Source organism: Rhinoderma darwinii, chromosome 2, assembly GCF_050947455.1.
Source record: "Rhinoderma darwinii isolate aRhiDar2 chromosome 2, aRhiDar2.hap1, whole genome shotgun sequence".
NCBI lineage: Eukaryota > Metazoa > Chordata > Amphibia > Anura > Rhinodermatidae > Rhinoderma > Rhinoderma darwinii.
In genome coordinates this window covers 68,242,341-68,256,614 of record NC_134688.1, presented here as the reverse complement: position 1 = coordinate 68,256,614, position 14,274 = coordinate 68,242,341, and the positions used below count along the sequence as shown (strand labels likewise).

The window sequence follows — 14,274 nt, the reverse complement described above, 5'->3', positions numbered from 1 at the left end:
ACATTTTTTTATTAAATCAAGAAAGCTTTGTTTTATGTGTTGGCATTTATTACTTAAATCAACGAAGGCCATATGTTCAAATCTACCTAATCCAGCGTATTCCACATTCAGGAACATACGCACGTCTTTCCATTGTTTCACAAAACAAATCATTACACATCATTCATTTAAAAAGGGTCTTTAATTATTGAATATTTAAGGATCTGTCACGAGGGAATCTGAAGAATACTTGTCATCCGACTCTATAAACACAGAATGTGAGGCTGAAGATGATTAATATTTCCTTCAGTATTAGAATTTGTGAATTACAGGTGACAGATAAGAAGCAGGTATCATAGTACAGTACTAGACATAGTCGCGGCAAGAAATCGGTCTCTGCTTTGAAGAAGAAAAGTAAAAAATGTGGCTGGTACAATGTGCTTAGAGATGAAATTGAGAGAGGAAGATGTTGCCTGATTTGAGCCATTAGAATGCATTGGGCAGATGGACAACCTAGGTCTGAGGGTTACGTTTGGAGAAATTGTGTGCCTCCTTAGTTGCTCCAGGCTGCGTCTCCCGCCAGAAGATTAAGAGGGGAAATCCGGAAGATTTTACCTATCCTTGCCCCCCCCCCCCGGCATTCCAGCGCTGGGGCTCTGACGGCAATCCCGGTGGTTGTTTACATGCACGTAGCATGTGACCTCTGCAGTCAGAGGGATCAGCGGCCATATGTTGTATTTCTGCCATTATGCCGGAAATCTGATTAGTCACCATAGCGCTCCGCTGAGCCCTCCGATTAGCTGCAGTGGTCACATGCTACGTGCATGTAAACAACCACCAGGATTGCTGTTGGAGCCTATGCGATGGATCGCCGGAGGCAAGGATAGGTGCCTATTGCTTTTTTGGTTTATTTATTTAATTTCATTCCAATAAAAAACGTTCACTTCCCGGATAACCCCTTGTGTATGAGCTTTGCCGGAAAGGCTGCCATCATGGTGTAGTTGCATTGGTGACAATACCGCCTAATCTGCTGGATGCGTCTCTTGATGTCACATTTAGATGTCTGCAGGACCACACAGCTGAGAGCAGCTCTATAGCTACGGTATGGTGGCTCAGTGGCTAGCACGGTTGTCTTAAAACACTGGGGGGCCCTGGGTTTGATTCTGACCAAGGGCAATGTCTGCATGGGGTTTATGTGTTCTTCCCATGTATGCACAGTTTTTACTCTGGGTACCTGGTTCCTTTCAAATTGTTAGGTTATTTGGCTTCCTAAGAAATTGGCTCTAATGTATGTGTCCGATTACATTTGGATTGTAAGCTCCATTGGGGACAGGGACTGCGTGATGACAATAAGGTAGAATATGTCGGGGCTACAAAAGGAATAGGAAATAAAAAATAAATAGATACACTTAAGAGAAAAAAATGAAAATCAATTCCTCCATTGTATTCTATCGAGCGGTGTCTGCGACTTGGGCAAGACAATCCATTCATCTCTATATGTGGACATTGGCGGGTACTGGTTGAAGTTTATGTGCACCATTCAGAGAAATAGTTAAATCTTCAAGATTTTTTTTTAATATGTATTAAAGCAGAACAGAAACCACAACCTTGGCCACTAAAGAGCAGGAAGTGTTATAAGACTAACCACACACATGCCATCCACTTAACTAGGATCATTACTCTTTACTACAATCTATTATTTCCCTTCTGGCGTGGTTATTGCAGGCATACCAGAAAAAGAATTACAAAAACCTGCGTTATATGAGAGACTGTGATTTAACACTGTCACTAAAATGACACAGACTAATGGGTCATGATCACTAATAAATTGTGCAGTTAATCCCCGTATGTCTCCCATACCAGCCGGGCTGCCTGTATGGTGAGATACAATGGTTATATACCCTGTGTCTATGTCTTCAGACACCCTCTGTGTGATGACCGACAAATAACTCATTACTTACAGGCTGGATTCTGAACGGAGATCATTAATCAAACTTGAGAGCTGTGAAGGGTAGAAATCTGCCCGAGATGCCAAGGGGTTAATGTCTCTAAAAATATAAAGAACCATGACCAAAAAATTAACATTTAGCCATTTCGTTATATCTATGAATATATGATTAACGCCTTGTTTGTTGTAAAATATATCTTATATTTTGTGGAGAACACAGGGGATACAGCAATTTAAAAGGAGGTGTCCCAACCAAGAAAACCATTGAAAAACTGCTTGGTGGACATTTCTCTACAAAAAAATTGGGTAGTAAGGCCGAAGGCTGGGAAAAACAGAAAATATGGTATTTCTTTGGACATACATTTTAATATGGCATTATATGCCAGTGTTAAATCACAGAATGCTACATTCACTGTTTTAATGTATCTCTCCGATACCATCAACAGAACTATACAACCTTCAACACGGTCATGTGCATGTGGCCTTAGAAAGGAACCCCCTTTTGATGGGACAATCACTTTAACCCCTTACCGGGATTTGATATATTGTCAAATGTACATCATAAAGAAGGGAAGGTGGAGTATGGAGCACTCACGGACCGTGTATTACAGCGGATACCTCACAATAACTCCCATCCTGTCCATTTAGCTGTGTATTACAGGTGACACCTCACAATAACTCACATTCCGGACGTTTAACTGTTTAGATGCTGCAGTCAATAGAGACCGTAGCATCGAAGCCGCTAGACAGAGAGGGAACCCCTCTGTCACCCTATCACCCTCCCCCTGCGACGCAATCGTGGGTGCCGATGTTTATCATGACAGCCTGGGGGCCTAATGGAGACCCCCTGTTCAGGTATCTTGGTCCTCCTATTAAAGGGATTTTCCCATCAGAGACATTTATGAGATATTCACAAGATAGGTCATAAATGTCAGATAGATGCGGGTCTGGGACCCCTAAACTCCGTTCTACTGCTCTCTGCTGTGGCTGAAGCATGTGATTCCCGACCATGAATTACGGAAACAGCGTAGCTCGCTGAGCTACGCTGTTTCCGTTAAGTTCCATAGAACTGAATGGTAGTTATGGAAACAGCGCAGCTCGCATGCTATGCTACTTCCGTAACTGCCATTCACTACTATGGGACTTACGGAAAGAGCGCAGCTCAGCGAGCTACGCTGTTTCCGTAATTCATTGTCGGGAATCAAATGCGTCAGCTACAACACAGAGCAGTAGAACGGGGTTTAGGGGGCCCCGTTCTAGAGATAGGTGCAGGTCCCAGCATCTATCTGACATTAATGACATATCCTGTGGATATGTCATAAATATCTCTGATGGGGAAATCCCTTTAAGCAATGCCAGAGGCCGGGCGTAACAGGAGGACACTAAAAGCACAATACACTGCAATACATAATCAGTATTGCAGTGTATTGTACCAGCGATCTAACGATTACTTGTTTACGTCCCCTAGTGGGACTAAAATATAATGTAACGAAAAGCTAAACAACGTTTTTAGTAATATACATAAAAAATATTAAAAGTTTAAAAAAAACAAGACCCTTTCCCCTAAAAAAACGTAAAAAAAAGCAACAAAAAAACATAATTGGTATTGTTGTGTCCATTAGAGTCCGAACTATTACAATATAACACTATTTAACTCCTAGGGACAATGCCATAAAAGAAAAAAAAAAACACCAGACGTGCTGGTTTTTGGTCATCTCACCTCCCCAAAAAGATGGTACCATTTTGACTTTTTGATTACACTTTTTTTTTATTCCAATAAAAACTACAGCTTGGCCCGCAAAAAACAATCCCTCATACTGCTCCGTTGAATGAAAAAAATAAAATAAATGAAGGGTGTCAGAATACAGAAGAATAAAACATTCTTTCATTAAAAAAAATATACATTTGGTATCCGTGTATGCGTATTGACCTCCAGAATAAAGTCCAAATAACATTTTTACCGCTTGGTTAACACCATAGAAACAAAACCCTGGGGTGGAATGGTAAAAAGAAAATATAGGGTTTTTATCCCATTCCACCCAACAAAATAATTTTTAAAAGCTTTCCAGTACAATATATGGTACATTAAAAGGGGCCATTGAAAACTACAGCTCGTACCGGGGAAAAAAAAAGCCCTCATACAGTTATGTAGACGGAAAAATAAAAAAAGTTATGGATTTTGGAGAGCAGAAAGAAAAACAAAAATGGCTGCTGTGGCGATGTGTTAATTCATTATTAACCATCACCGTTCCATAGCGTCACCTCTCTTACAGTAAAGAAACCCCTTTTGTGCCGATAACGAATATTTGGGGTTAACGGAGCCTGAAGAAGCATCTCTTATTTAAAAAGAATACTGTATATACAGAAAGAAAAACAAAAGAAAACAAATGCAAAAATTGGTTTCTGTAAACCGTATTATTCAGTAAAGGCGTTCTAGATCCATAACTGATCGATTTAATGCAGACAAATTTTGCCGCACTGATCTGCGGTAGAATTGGCTTGCGTGTTTTGTTGGCTGCATACACCGCTCCTCCAATTTGAAGTCTTAATTGGGGGCACATCATACCTCTGGCTGTTTTGCTTTTTGCACTACTGCCAGTCTTCAGGTACAGATAGGAGACCACAAAGCAGAAACATTTAAATTTACTTTTGAGAACGCTCATCTGGACTTTATTACCTGTGTGTTTTTAAAATTTGATTTTTCAAAGTAATTCGTCACAGAATGCAGAACCTTTAAAGGAATGTTACAGCTCAACTGTATGGAAACAGATGCCTCTTAACACGGCTATAAAAATACATATTGTAGAGAGTTAACCTGAAATTCATCAAAAACACCAGCAGAAAAGAGTCCCATAATGGGCTTACTGACTCTTGTTTATGTTGTGCCAGTTTATGGGAACCTAGGAATGCTTAAAAAGAACAATACAAGGTAAGTCTATGTTTGCTAGCCATCATCAGTAGTCAGAGCCAAGAGAGCTGTTCTTGCTTTAGATCTCATCATCCTACCAACTACCGTCTGAGATCCACAGCATTCGAGAGGGAACAGGACCAAGAGAGGGGTGACATGATTTATGAGCATTCTCTGTCCTTGTCTAAAATAACCCCGCCCCATGGTTGAGATTTTAGGCATGTGCCCCATATGTACATACCCCTTGTACAGCAGAACTTGCTGGTCTATAAAAGCAGTGATTGCTTTGGCATTCCATTCTTGTCCTTAATAAACCCTGGATCCAACGTAAATGACATAAAATATTGGGCACATATGTGAAGCCAATCAAGTTTCGCACAAAACAAACATACGCTTACAATATTAGAGTGGGGGATAAAATTCCCAGCTCCCGACAAACAGTAAAACGTATTTAATAGGTATACATACTTTAAACAAGGGTAATCTGAAAGAAGTAGGCAAAGGGTTAATGACTTAAGTAAGCACACCAGACACAAGCTGTGGGGGCTGAACATGATCACGCCCAGTTAATTTGAGTAGGTAGGACAGAGAGAGTCTCTCAATCTTCAGACTCTCTGTGAATCAGAATCACAAAGATTCCCCCACTGCATGCTAACCCTTAGGGTATGTTCACACGGGATATTTTCAGCCGTCTTTCGTGCCATAAACGCCCCGAAAAACGGCTAAAAATGCAGGGGCTGGATGCCTCCAAACATCTGCCCATTGATTTCAATGGAAAAAACAGCGTTCCTTTCCCACGGGACGCTTTTAAAAACGGCCGCGTAAGAAGACGCCCCGTAAAAAGAAGTGCATGTCACTTCTTGAGTCGTTTTTCATTGACTCAATAGAAAAACAGCTTAAAAAACGGCTGTAAAAACCGCCGCAAAAAGCGCTAGTTGCTTAAAAAAAGGCTGAAAATCAGGAGCTGCTTTCCCTTGAAAACAGCTCCGTATTTTCAGCCGTATTTTGTTAAGCGTGTGAACATACCCTCATAGTAAAGGTACTGATTCTCATTTAAGAGACCCAAAGGATGTATATTTACAGGCAATGCTGCATAGGAAAAAAAAAGTATGCAAAAGTATCTCATATTAGCCAAACAAGAGACTCCTCCAAAAGGAAGAGAGACCATTTTTTCCATGGAGCATTCCCTGTAAATGAATCTTCATACACCCATTGGGTCTCTTCAATGAGAACCAGTACCCCCCCCCCCCCCGAAGCCCCATCTAAGGCAGGGGTCTTAATCTTAGGTCGTTAAGGCCCGTGGGCCGCATGTGGCCCCTGAGGCTGTGATCTGCGTCCCGTGAGCACCGAAGCTCCCTCGGAAGAGAGAGCAGGCCGAAGGAAGAGAGCGCTGGCGCTCCATAACGCAGCGCAGTCCTTTTCCCGCGCTGCTTGATCGGTGGTAGGTGAGCAATGGCCCCCTGTACATAGTGCAACCCCCATGTAGATATCACCCTATCCTGTTTACCGCGCTACACCCACCCCTTCCCTGTAGAATGCTCCATTGGGGCTCCCTCTAGGAGTGGAATCCCCAGCCAGAGCATTGCCAACGCTCTGCCCAGGGTTCCTCTGCTGGAGGAGCCCCTGAAGTCACTGTCCATATATGGACAGTGACTTCGGAGGCTCCTCCAGCAGAGCAATCCCCGGCCAGAACATCGGTAATGCTTTGGCAGGGGAATCCAGTCCAGGAGGATCCCCTGACGTCACTGTTCATACACGGACAGTGACTTAGGGGCTCCTCCAGCATTCTACAGAGGGCACTGTGGCACTATCTACAGAGGGCACTGTGGCACTATCTACAGAGGGCACTGTGGAATTATCTACAGAGGACACTGTGGCAGTATCTAAAAAGAAATATTGTTATTATAGTAATGTAGTGGTGTTATTATAGTAATGTAGTATTATAGCAATGCAGTATTATTATAGTAATGTAGAATTATAGCAATGCGGTATTATTATAGTAATGTAGTATTGTTATAGTAATATAGTGTTGTTCTAGCAACGTAGTATTATAGTAATGTAGTATTATAGCAATGTGGTATTATTATAGTAATGTAGTATTGTTATAGTAATGTAGTGTTGTTATAGTAATGTAGTATTATAGCAATGTGGTATTATTATAGTAATGTAGTATTGTTATAGTAATGTAGTATTATAGCAATGTGGTATTATTATAGTAATGTAGTATTGTTATAGTAATGTAGTGTTGTTATAGTAATGTAGTATTATAGCAATGTGGTATTATTATAGTAATGTAGTATTGTTATAGTAATGTAGTATTATAGCAATGTGGTATTATTATAGTAATGTAGTATTGTTATAGTAATGTAGTGTTGTTATAGTAATGTAGTATTATTATAGTAATGTAGTATTATAGCAATGTGGTATTATTATAGTAATGTAGTATTGTTATAGTAATGTAGTATTATAGTAATGTAGTATTGTTATAGTAATGTAGTATTGTTATAGTAATGTAGTGTTGTTATAGCAATGTAGTATTATTATAGTAATGTAGTATTATAGCAATGTGGTATTATTATAGTAATGTAGTATTGTTATAGTAATGTAGTATTGTTATAGTAATGTAGTATTATAGCAATGTGGTATTATTATAGTAATGTAGTATTATAGTAATGTAGTATTGTTATAGTAATGTAGTGTTGTTATAGCAATGTAGTATTATTATAGTAATGTAGTATTATAGCAATGTGGTATTATTATAGTAATGTAGTATTGTTATAGTAATGTAGTATTATAGCAATGTGGTATTATTATAGTAATGTAGTATTGTTATAGTAATGTAGTGTTGTTATAGTAATGTAGTATTATAGCAATGTGGTATTATTATAGTAATGTAGTATTGTTATAGTAATGTAGTGTTGTTATAGTAATGTAGTATTATAGCAATGTGGTATTATTATAGTAATGTAGTATTGTTATAGTAATGTAGTGTTGTTATAGCAATGTAGTATTATTATAGTAATGTAGTATTATAGCAATGTGGTATTATTATAGTAATGTAGTATTGTTATAGTAATGTAGTATTGTTATAGTAATGTAGTGTTGTTATAGTAATGTAGTATTATAGCAATGTGGTATTATTATAGTAATGTAGTATTGTTATAGTAATGTAGTGTTGTTATAGTAATGTAGTGTTGTTATAGTAATGTAGTATTATTATAGTAATGTAGTATTGTTATAGTAATGTAGTATTATAGCAATGTGGTATTATTATAGCAATGTGGTATTATTATAGTAATGTAGTATTGTTATAGTAATGTAGTGTTGTTATAGTAATGTAGTGTTGTTATAGTAATGTAGTGTTGTTATAGTAATGTAGTATTGTTATAGCAATGTAGTATTCATATAGTAATGTAGTATTATAGTAATGTAATATTATTGTTATAGTAATGTAGTATTATAGTAATGTAGTATTATAGTAATGTAGTATTATTGTTATAGTATTGTAGTATTATAGTAATGTAGTATTATTGTTATAGTATTGTAGTATTATAGTAATGTAGTATTATTGCAATGTGGTATTATTATAGTAATGTAGTATTATTGTTATAGTATTGTAGTATTATAGTAATGTAGTATTATTGCAATGTGGTATTATTATAGCAATGTAGTATTCATATAGTAATGTAGTATTATAGTAATGTAATATTATTGTTATAGTATTGTAGTATTATAGTAATGTAGTATTATTGTTATAGTATTGTAGTATTATAGTAATGTAGTATTATTGTTATAGTATTGTAGTATTATAGTAATGTAGTATTATTGTTATAGTATTGTAGTATTATAGTAATGTAGTATTATTGTTATAGTATTGTAGTATTATAGTAATGTAGTATTATTGTTATAGTATTGTAGTATTATAGTAATGTAGTATTATTGTTATAGTATTGTAGTATTATAGTAATGTAGTATTATTGCAATGTGGTATTATTATAGTAATGTAGTATTATTGCAATGTGGTATTATTATAGTAATGTAGTGTTATTGCAATGTGGTATTATTATAGTAATGTAGTATTATAGTAATGTAGTGTTATTATAGTAATGTAGTATTATTATAGTAATGTAGTATTATAGCAATGTGGCATTATTATCGTAATGTAGTATTGTTATAGTAATGTAATGTAGTATTATAGCAATGTGGCATTATTATAGTAATGTAGTATTATTATAGTAATGTAGTATTATAGCAATGTGGCATTATTATAGTAATGTAGTGTTATTATAGTAATGTAGTATTATTATAGTAATGTAGTATTATAGCAATGTGGCATTATTATAGTAATGTAGTGTTGTTATAGTAATGAAGTATTGTTAAGGTAGTCCAAACTAATTACCAAGAATATTGTATTGTATCAAATTTGAAAGTAATGCGACCCAATCAAATTTTTTTCTATGTGCGGTTCATTTACCCGCCTGAGTTTGAGACCCCTGGTCTAAGGCATCTCACTCAGTCATCCAGTACTCAGCTCTGTACTGATGAGTGGAAAGAACCCTGAAACAGTGCTGTCTACAGATGTGACTCTTCCTTTTAGAGGAGTCTCTGGGTCGACTTATACGAGCTAGTTTGCAACCTACATAATAAGTACGTAAAAACAGCGTTCAGCCGCGAATGGAGGATTGGAAGGCTGTATATTGGGCACACTTAGAGGCCGATGGCCCCTGAAATGTTCTTCTGATTATTAACTCAAAGGGGATAATTCAATTAGGATAGGAATATACTACATGCCAATGGAGCCAACAGATTTACTAAATATTGGACAACAGTATACATCACGTTAGTCCAGACTGACTGACATAGTAAGAAAATGTACCTTACCTCTGAGATATGGCTCCCCATGCTCCGTGCTTATTGGTTAGGATGTTGAGGATTTTCTGCTTCAGCTGATTGGCTGTCACATGGTCTCTATGTTTGGCAGCACTGATCAGATGATCACACATCTTTTCCTCTTCTCTCCTATCAGCAGCGTACTGTGCACATTGTGACTAAGAAAAAATATATATATATATATATATATTAATAACTGGTGTTTGTGTCAGTGTCTTCTATATAAAGAGAAAATTTTAAATAAACAGGCCAACAGGAAATGATCACAAGGGCTAACCATATTATAAATGACAACCCAGAACAATATCAAATGAATTCGTTTTTATTAGTAACAAAGGAGATCATAAAAATAATATTCTCTTACTTTCTTGAATGTGGATTTAGATGTAGATTCCAGAATCTACATTATTTTATTTTTTTACACTCTTTGATTAATTTTTACATTAAACATCTGACCATTTGGCCCCTCAATTAGGTCCTGTCAAAACAATGTTATGTTGTAATAAGAATCTAAAGCGGCCTATGGGTCCAGCATACTGAAATAATCATAGCAAAAGAGGAGAGTTTTAGATTTCATTTTGAAAGGAAAAAAAAAAATTGGTGAAAAGTAAAAAGGTAATGAACAAAATAAACAACAAATAAAACGAATATACCTTTAAACTTAAAAACAAAACAAAAACCTCTAGTCATTATATAATGTAACATTTAACCAAACTCTATAGGGCACCAGTGAGTATCAAGATTACAGGGTAAAATGAAAATTTATATGAAAAAACACCTTTTTTTTATTTTAGTCAGGACACAAGATGCCTTCTTTCCTGTTGCCATATTTCATATCTTTCTTAACCTGGGCAGAGCCAAACTGGAGCATGGCCGTGTGCACCTTACATGAACAGGTAAGTAACATACAGCTTGGTTTAGGAGAATAGGTATCATGGAGATAAGTGCAAAGAGCTACTACAATGTAGAACCATACTGTAAGGGTATGTTCACACAAGGGCGTCCGTTACGGCTGAAATTACGGGGATGTTTCAGCCTGAAAACATCCCCGTAATTTCAGCCGTACCGGCATGTGCAGGCGCTTGAACGCCGCGTCAATTACGGGCGTAATTGGCGCTGCTATTCATTGGAGTCAATGAATAACGGCTCCAATAACGGCCAAAGAAGTGACAGGTCACTTCTTTGACGCGGGCGTCTATTTACGCGCCGTCATTTGACAGCGGCGCGTAAATTACGCCGCGTGTGAACAGACAAACGTCTGCCCATTGCTTTCAATGGGCAGATGTTTGCCAGCGCTATTGAGGCGCTATTTTCGTACGTAATTCGGGGCAAAAACGCCCGAATTACGTCCGTAAATAGGCCGTGTGAACATACCCTCACAATAAGTACAAGGAGCAACCAATCCCAGCAGTTTGGAAAATGAAAGCGATGATATGAATGGTTGCGATGGGCAACATTTATTCCTCATTGCACACAATGTATGAGGCCCATAATATTTTTGACTGGACTTTGTGTGATTATTGTCTTTTTTTAAAAATTTCACTTTTTCTTTGCTTATTTTTGGATCTTGTTAAAAATGTTTTCAATAAAATATAATTTAAAACAAATCTATTATATATTTGGATTATTATATTGTTTAAACCACGCTGCAAATTATAATTTGAAAGCAAAAATGTGTATTTCAACAAAAGGAAAAAAAAAAAAACAACCCTAATGGGTTAATTCGTTATCAAACATACCCAAAGCAAATAAGCAATTAGCTCAATGGTCTGCCCTGGTAATGAGGCTAATATTTCATCCTTTAATTGGACTGTAAGATTAAATTATCATGCCTCACTCTGAATGATGGTTTAATGAATATTAACAGTTTGCTCTTTGAGTGGACAGAATGATATTCGGAAATCTGAACGCGTCACGTCGCCTTGATGTCCATGCCACGGACAACACTTTCTGTACAGCTTGTTCCACTGACCTGCATTGTGAAGCTGCGCCGATAACACATTGACCATTCATTATGAGACCAATTATTTAGAAGGTTCGATGGCTAAAAAAATGTCAGTTCAAATCAGGGGCGTAGCTATTGGGGGTGTTGAGTTGTAGGGCATCAGTTGTAATGTCTACTGCACTGGTATAAGATATGTGAGCAGAATTTTAAAATCATGTATATTAGAAAACTGTAATACCCGACAACCCATAGACATAAGTGCCGCTGTTTTTATGAAAATAAGACCTTTTTTTCTTACCAAAAATCCCTTTAGGTTTAATGTATACTTGCCTTAGCAATTGTACATGAACAAAATGATCATATCGCAGAGCTACTTTTTAAATGAATTATAATTTTTTTTAAATGTTCTCGTCACTTGTAAATTATTTGCTATTATTCAACAGAAAAGCAAAATTTTATATGGTATATTATCAATAAATTTTACAAATGCACAAGAATATCATCCGACCCCTGGTTTACGTGTTTCAATCTAATAAATGCCCCGCACTGCATCCTTGTACTGGTCTCCCTCTTATGTTTGGTATGAGTAGTGTTCTAACTATTCAATAATCCACATACTGATACTTTCTAAAAATATTATCTAGAGTAGTAAAGATGAAAAAACCAAAGCTCCAGCCTCTCGATCTGATCCCTTTCTTGTAGGTCATTGAGCACAGGGACTAGTACATCAAATCGCAGGCTTAAGAGAACTGTCTCGCAGAGATAAGAAGCTCATCAAGTCTCAGGATCATTCCCATTTCCCAGCTGGAGGGCACCTTTACAAAATTCTCACACCAGCCTAGATTTCTTATGTCCTTCAACCCAGACTGCATCTCACCACATTCACATGTCACAGATCGCCTAGTTATCATCACTGGCTGTATTCTATAATACACAAGACATGTTTACTAATGTGAACAGAGACAAACACAAAATGTAGGGTTTACATGGAAGAAGCTTGTAGATTGCAAGGATAATGGAGAAAATAACTTCATAATTCAGAGCGTTGTAGAAGTAAAGGCTCATGATATGCCCCTACAAAACTTATAGGCAGTTTCTCTGGGCAGTATCTGAGAGCAGCCATTGTATTGTAATTGTATTTGCGTAATCTCTGCTTTTTTGTTGCGGGTTTTCCCCAATGGGGAGGTTATATCCACAACAAATAGTAGATGTTGCGATTTTTGCTTGCTTTTGTCCAGGCCTGCCTCCTGGGGTGAAGTTTCATGTGACTGCTGCAGCCAATCACAGGCTGAGCTGAAATGTCATCCCAGGGGGGCGGTCTGCAGGACGTCCGAGGGTAAGTATGGGCAGTTTTTTTTTTTTTTGCTTCTGTTTTATAGTTTTTCATAGTGGACATTCCGGTCAAAAAACTGCATTACAATTTGGAGCGGTTTTTTTTTCAGCTGGAATTCCCTGCGGCTGCCAGGGCGGATAACCTGTGTACTTTCACGCAGCATACATGCCCTATGTGAACAAACCCGTAGGGCAAGATGTAACCTCCTAAAGCAGTACTTCTCAAACTGAGGTGGCCATCACCACTGAGGTGTCCCCTAGGTGTGGGTGAGGTGCAGTTGGGGAGGCAGTTTTTATAGAAGTGATCATATACAGTACAGTCTTTTCTCTGGCTGCACCAAGCTTTGGTTTTGCAACAAAATTGACCGCTTTTGTGCTTGTTTTAATATTATACAGCGTTCTGGATAGAAATGGAAGGTACATTGAGCAATATTTGTAATTTTGGAATGAACTTCGTCCACACTATGTTTTGGCTGGTGATGCACCAGTAGAAAAAGTGTGAGAAGCCCATACCTAAAGTCTTACTATCCTTACATTTTTTATTACAGTAATAAAGTGCCCCAGTTTCCTCTGATTCATTTGACACTATATTAAAGTAGGATTATCATTTCTGTTTCTTTCAAGTATGCAACGGTTGGTTATATACAAACATTTCTACAGCACAAAGCTACCACTAGAGGGAGCAAACAGAAGACTGATTCTTATGCAGGCTCATTGAATTCAATTCTGACTAGTCGGGAAAATAATGTATATATAAAAAACGGTATCAAAGAAACAGACCTAAAAAAAATTACTTCTATACAGTATTAAATAAATCAGTGTAAACAGGGGCATTGATTGAGGTTTTTCCAAATGTCATATGTTAGATAAGGTAGTGAACATGGATTTAGATTTTTTTACTGGACTTCTTGTCAGCAATCAGGGTTTTCTGGTTTCAGCAAATAAGTTTTTTTGTAATATACTTTATAATTAATTTCCACTTGGTTCTTAAGATCTCTGTTTGTAGTCATTGAATAGAAACTATGATTGTTTACCTCTAGTGGTTAAAAATCTTTTCTGATTATGTGATGATCACAGCACTCTGATAACTGTACTGCAACGACCCATGCACCAGTGTGATAATCACATGACCAGGAAAGGTTTTTAACAAGTTGAAGTAAACAAAGTATATTAGAAAATTGGAGAACTTTTTATTACACACTTTTTATTATATTGAATTCACGAAAAGAGTTCAAAAGAGGCCTGGATGCCTTTCTTGTGTAATAATATTAC

The 14,274-nt window shown here is 37.1% G+C and overlaps 1 protein-coding gene across 7 annotated transcripts in view; it reads right to left on the bottom strand.

Moving 5' to 3' along the window:
* The window catches only part of NBEA (neurobeachin), a 575,138-nt gene that overhangs the window by 218,889 nt on the left and 341,975 nt on the right, over positions 1–14,274 (bottom strand). For all 7 annotated transcript variants that reach the window (XM_075851713.1, XM_075851718.1, XM_075851715.1 and 4 more), the window contains one exon: positions 9,717–9,883. In XM_075851713.1, the coding sequence (XP_075707828.1) occupies positions 9,717–9,883 (167 nt within the window). The remainder of the gene's footprint in view (positions 1–9,716; positions 9,884–14,274) is intronic.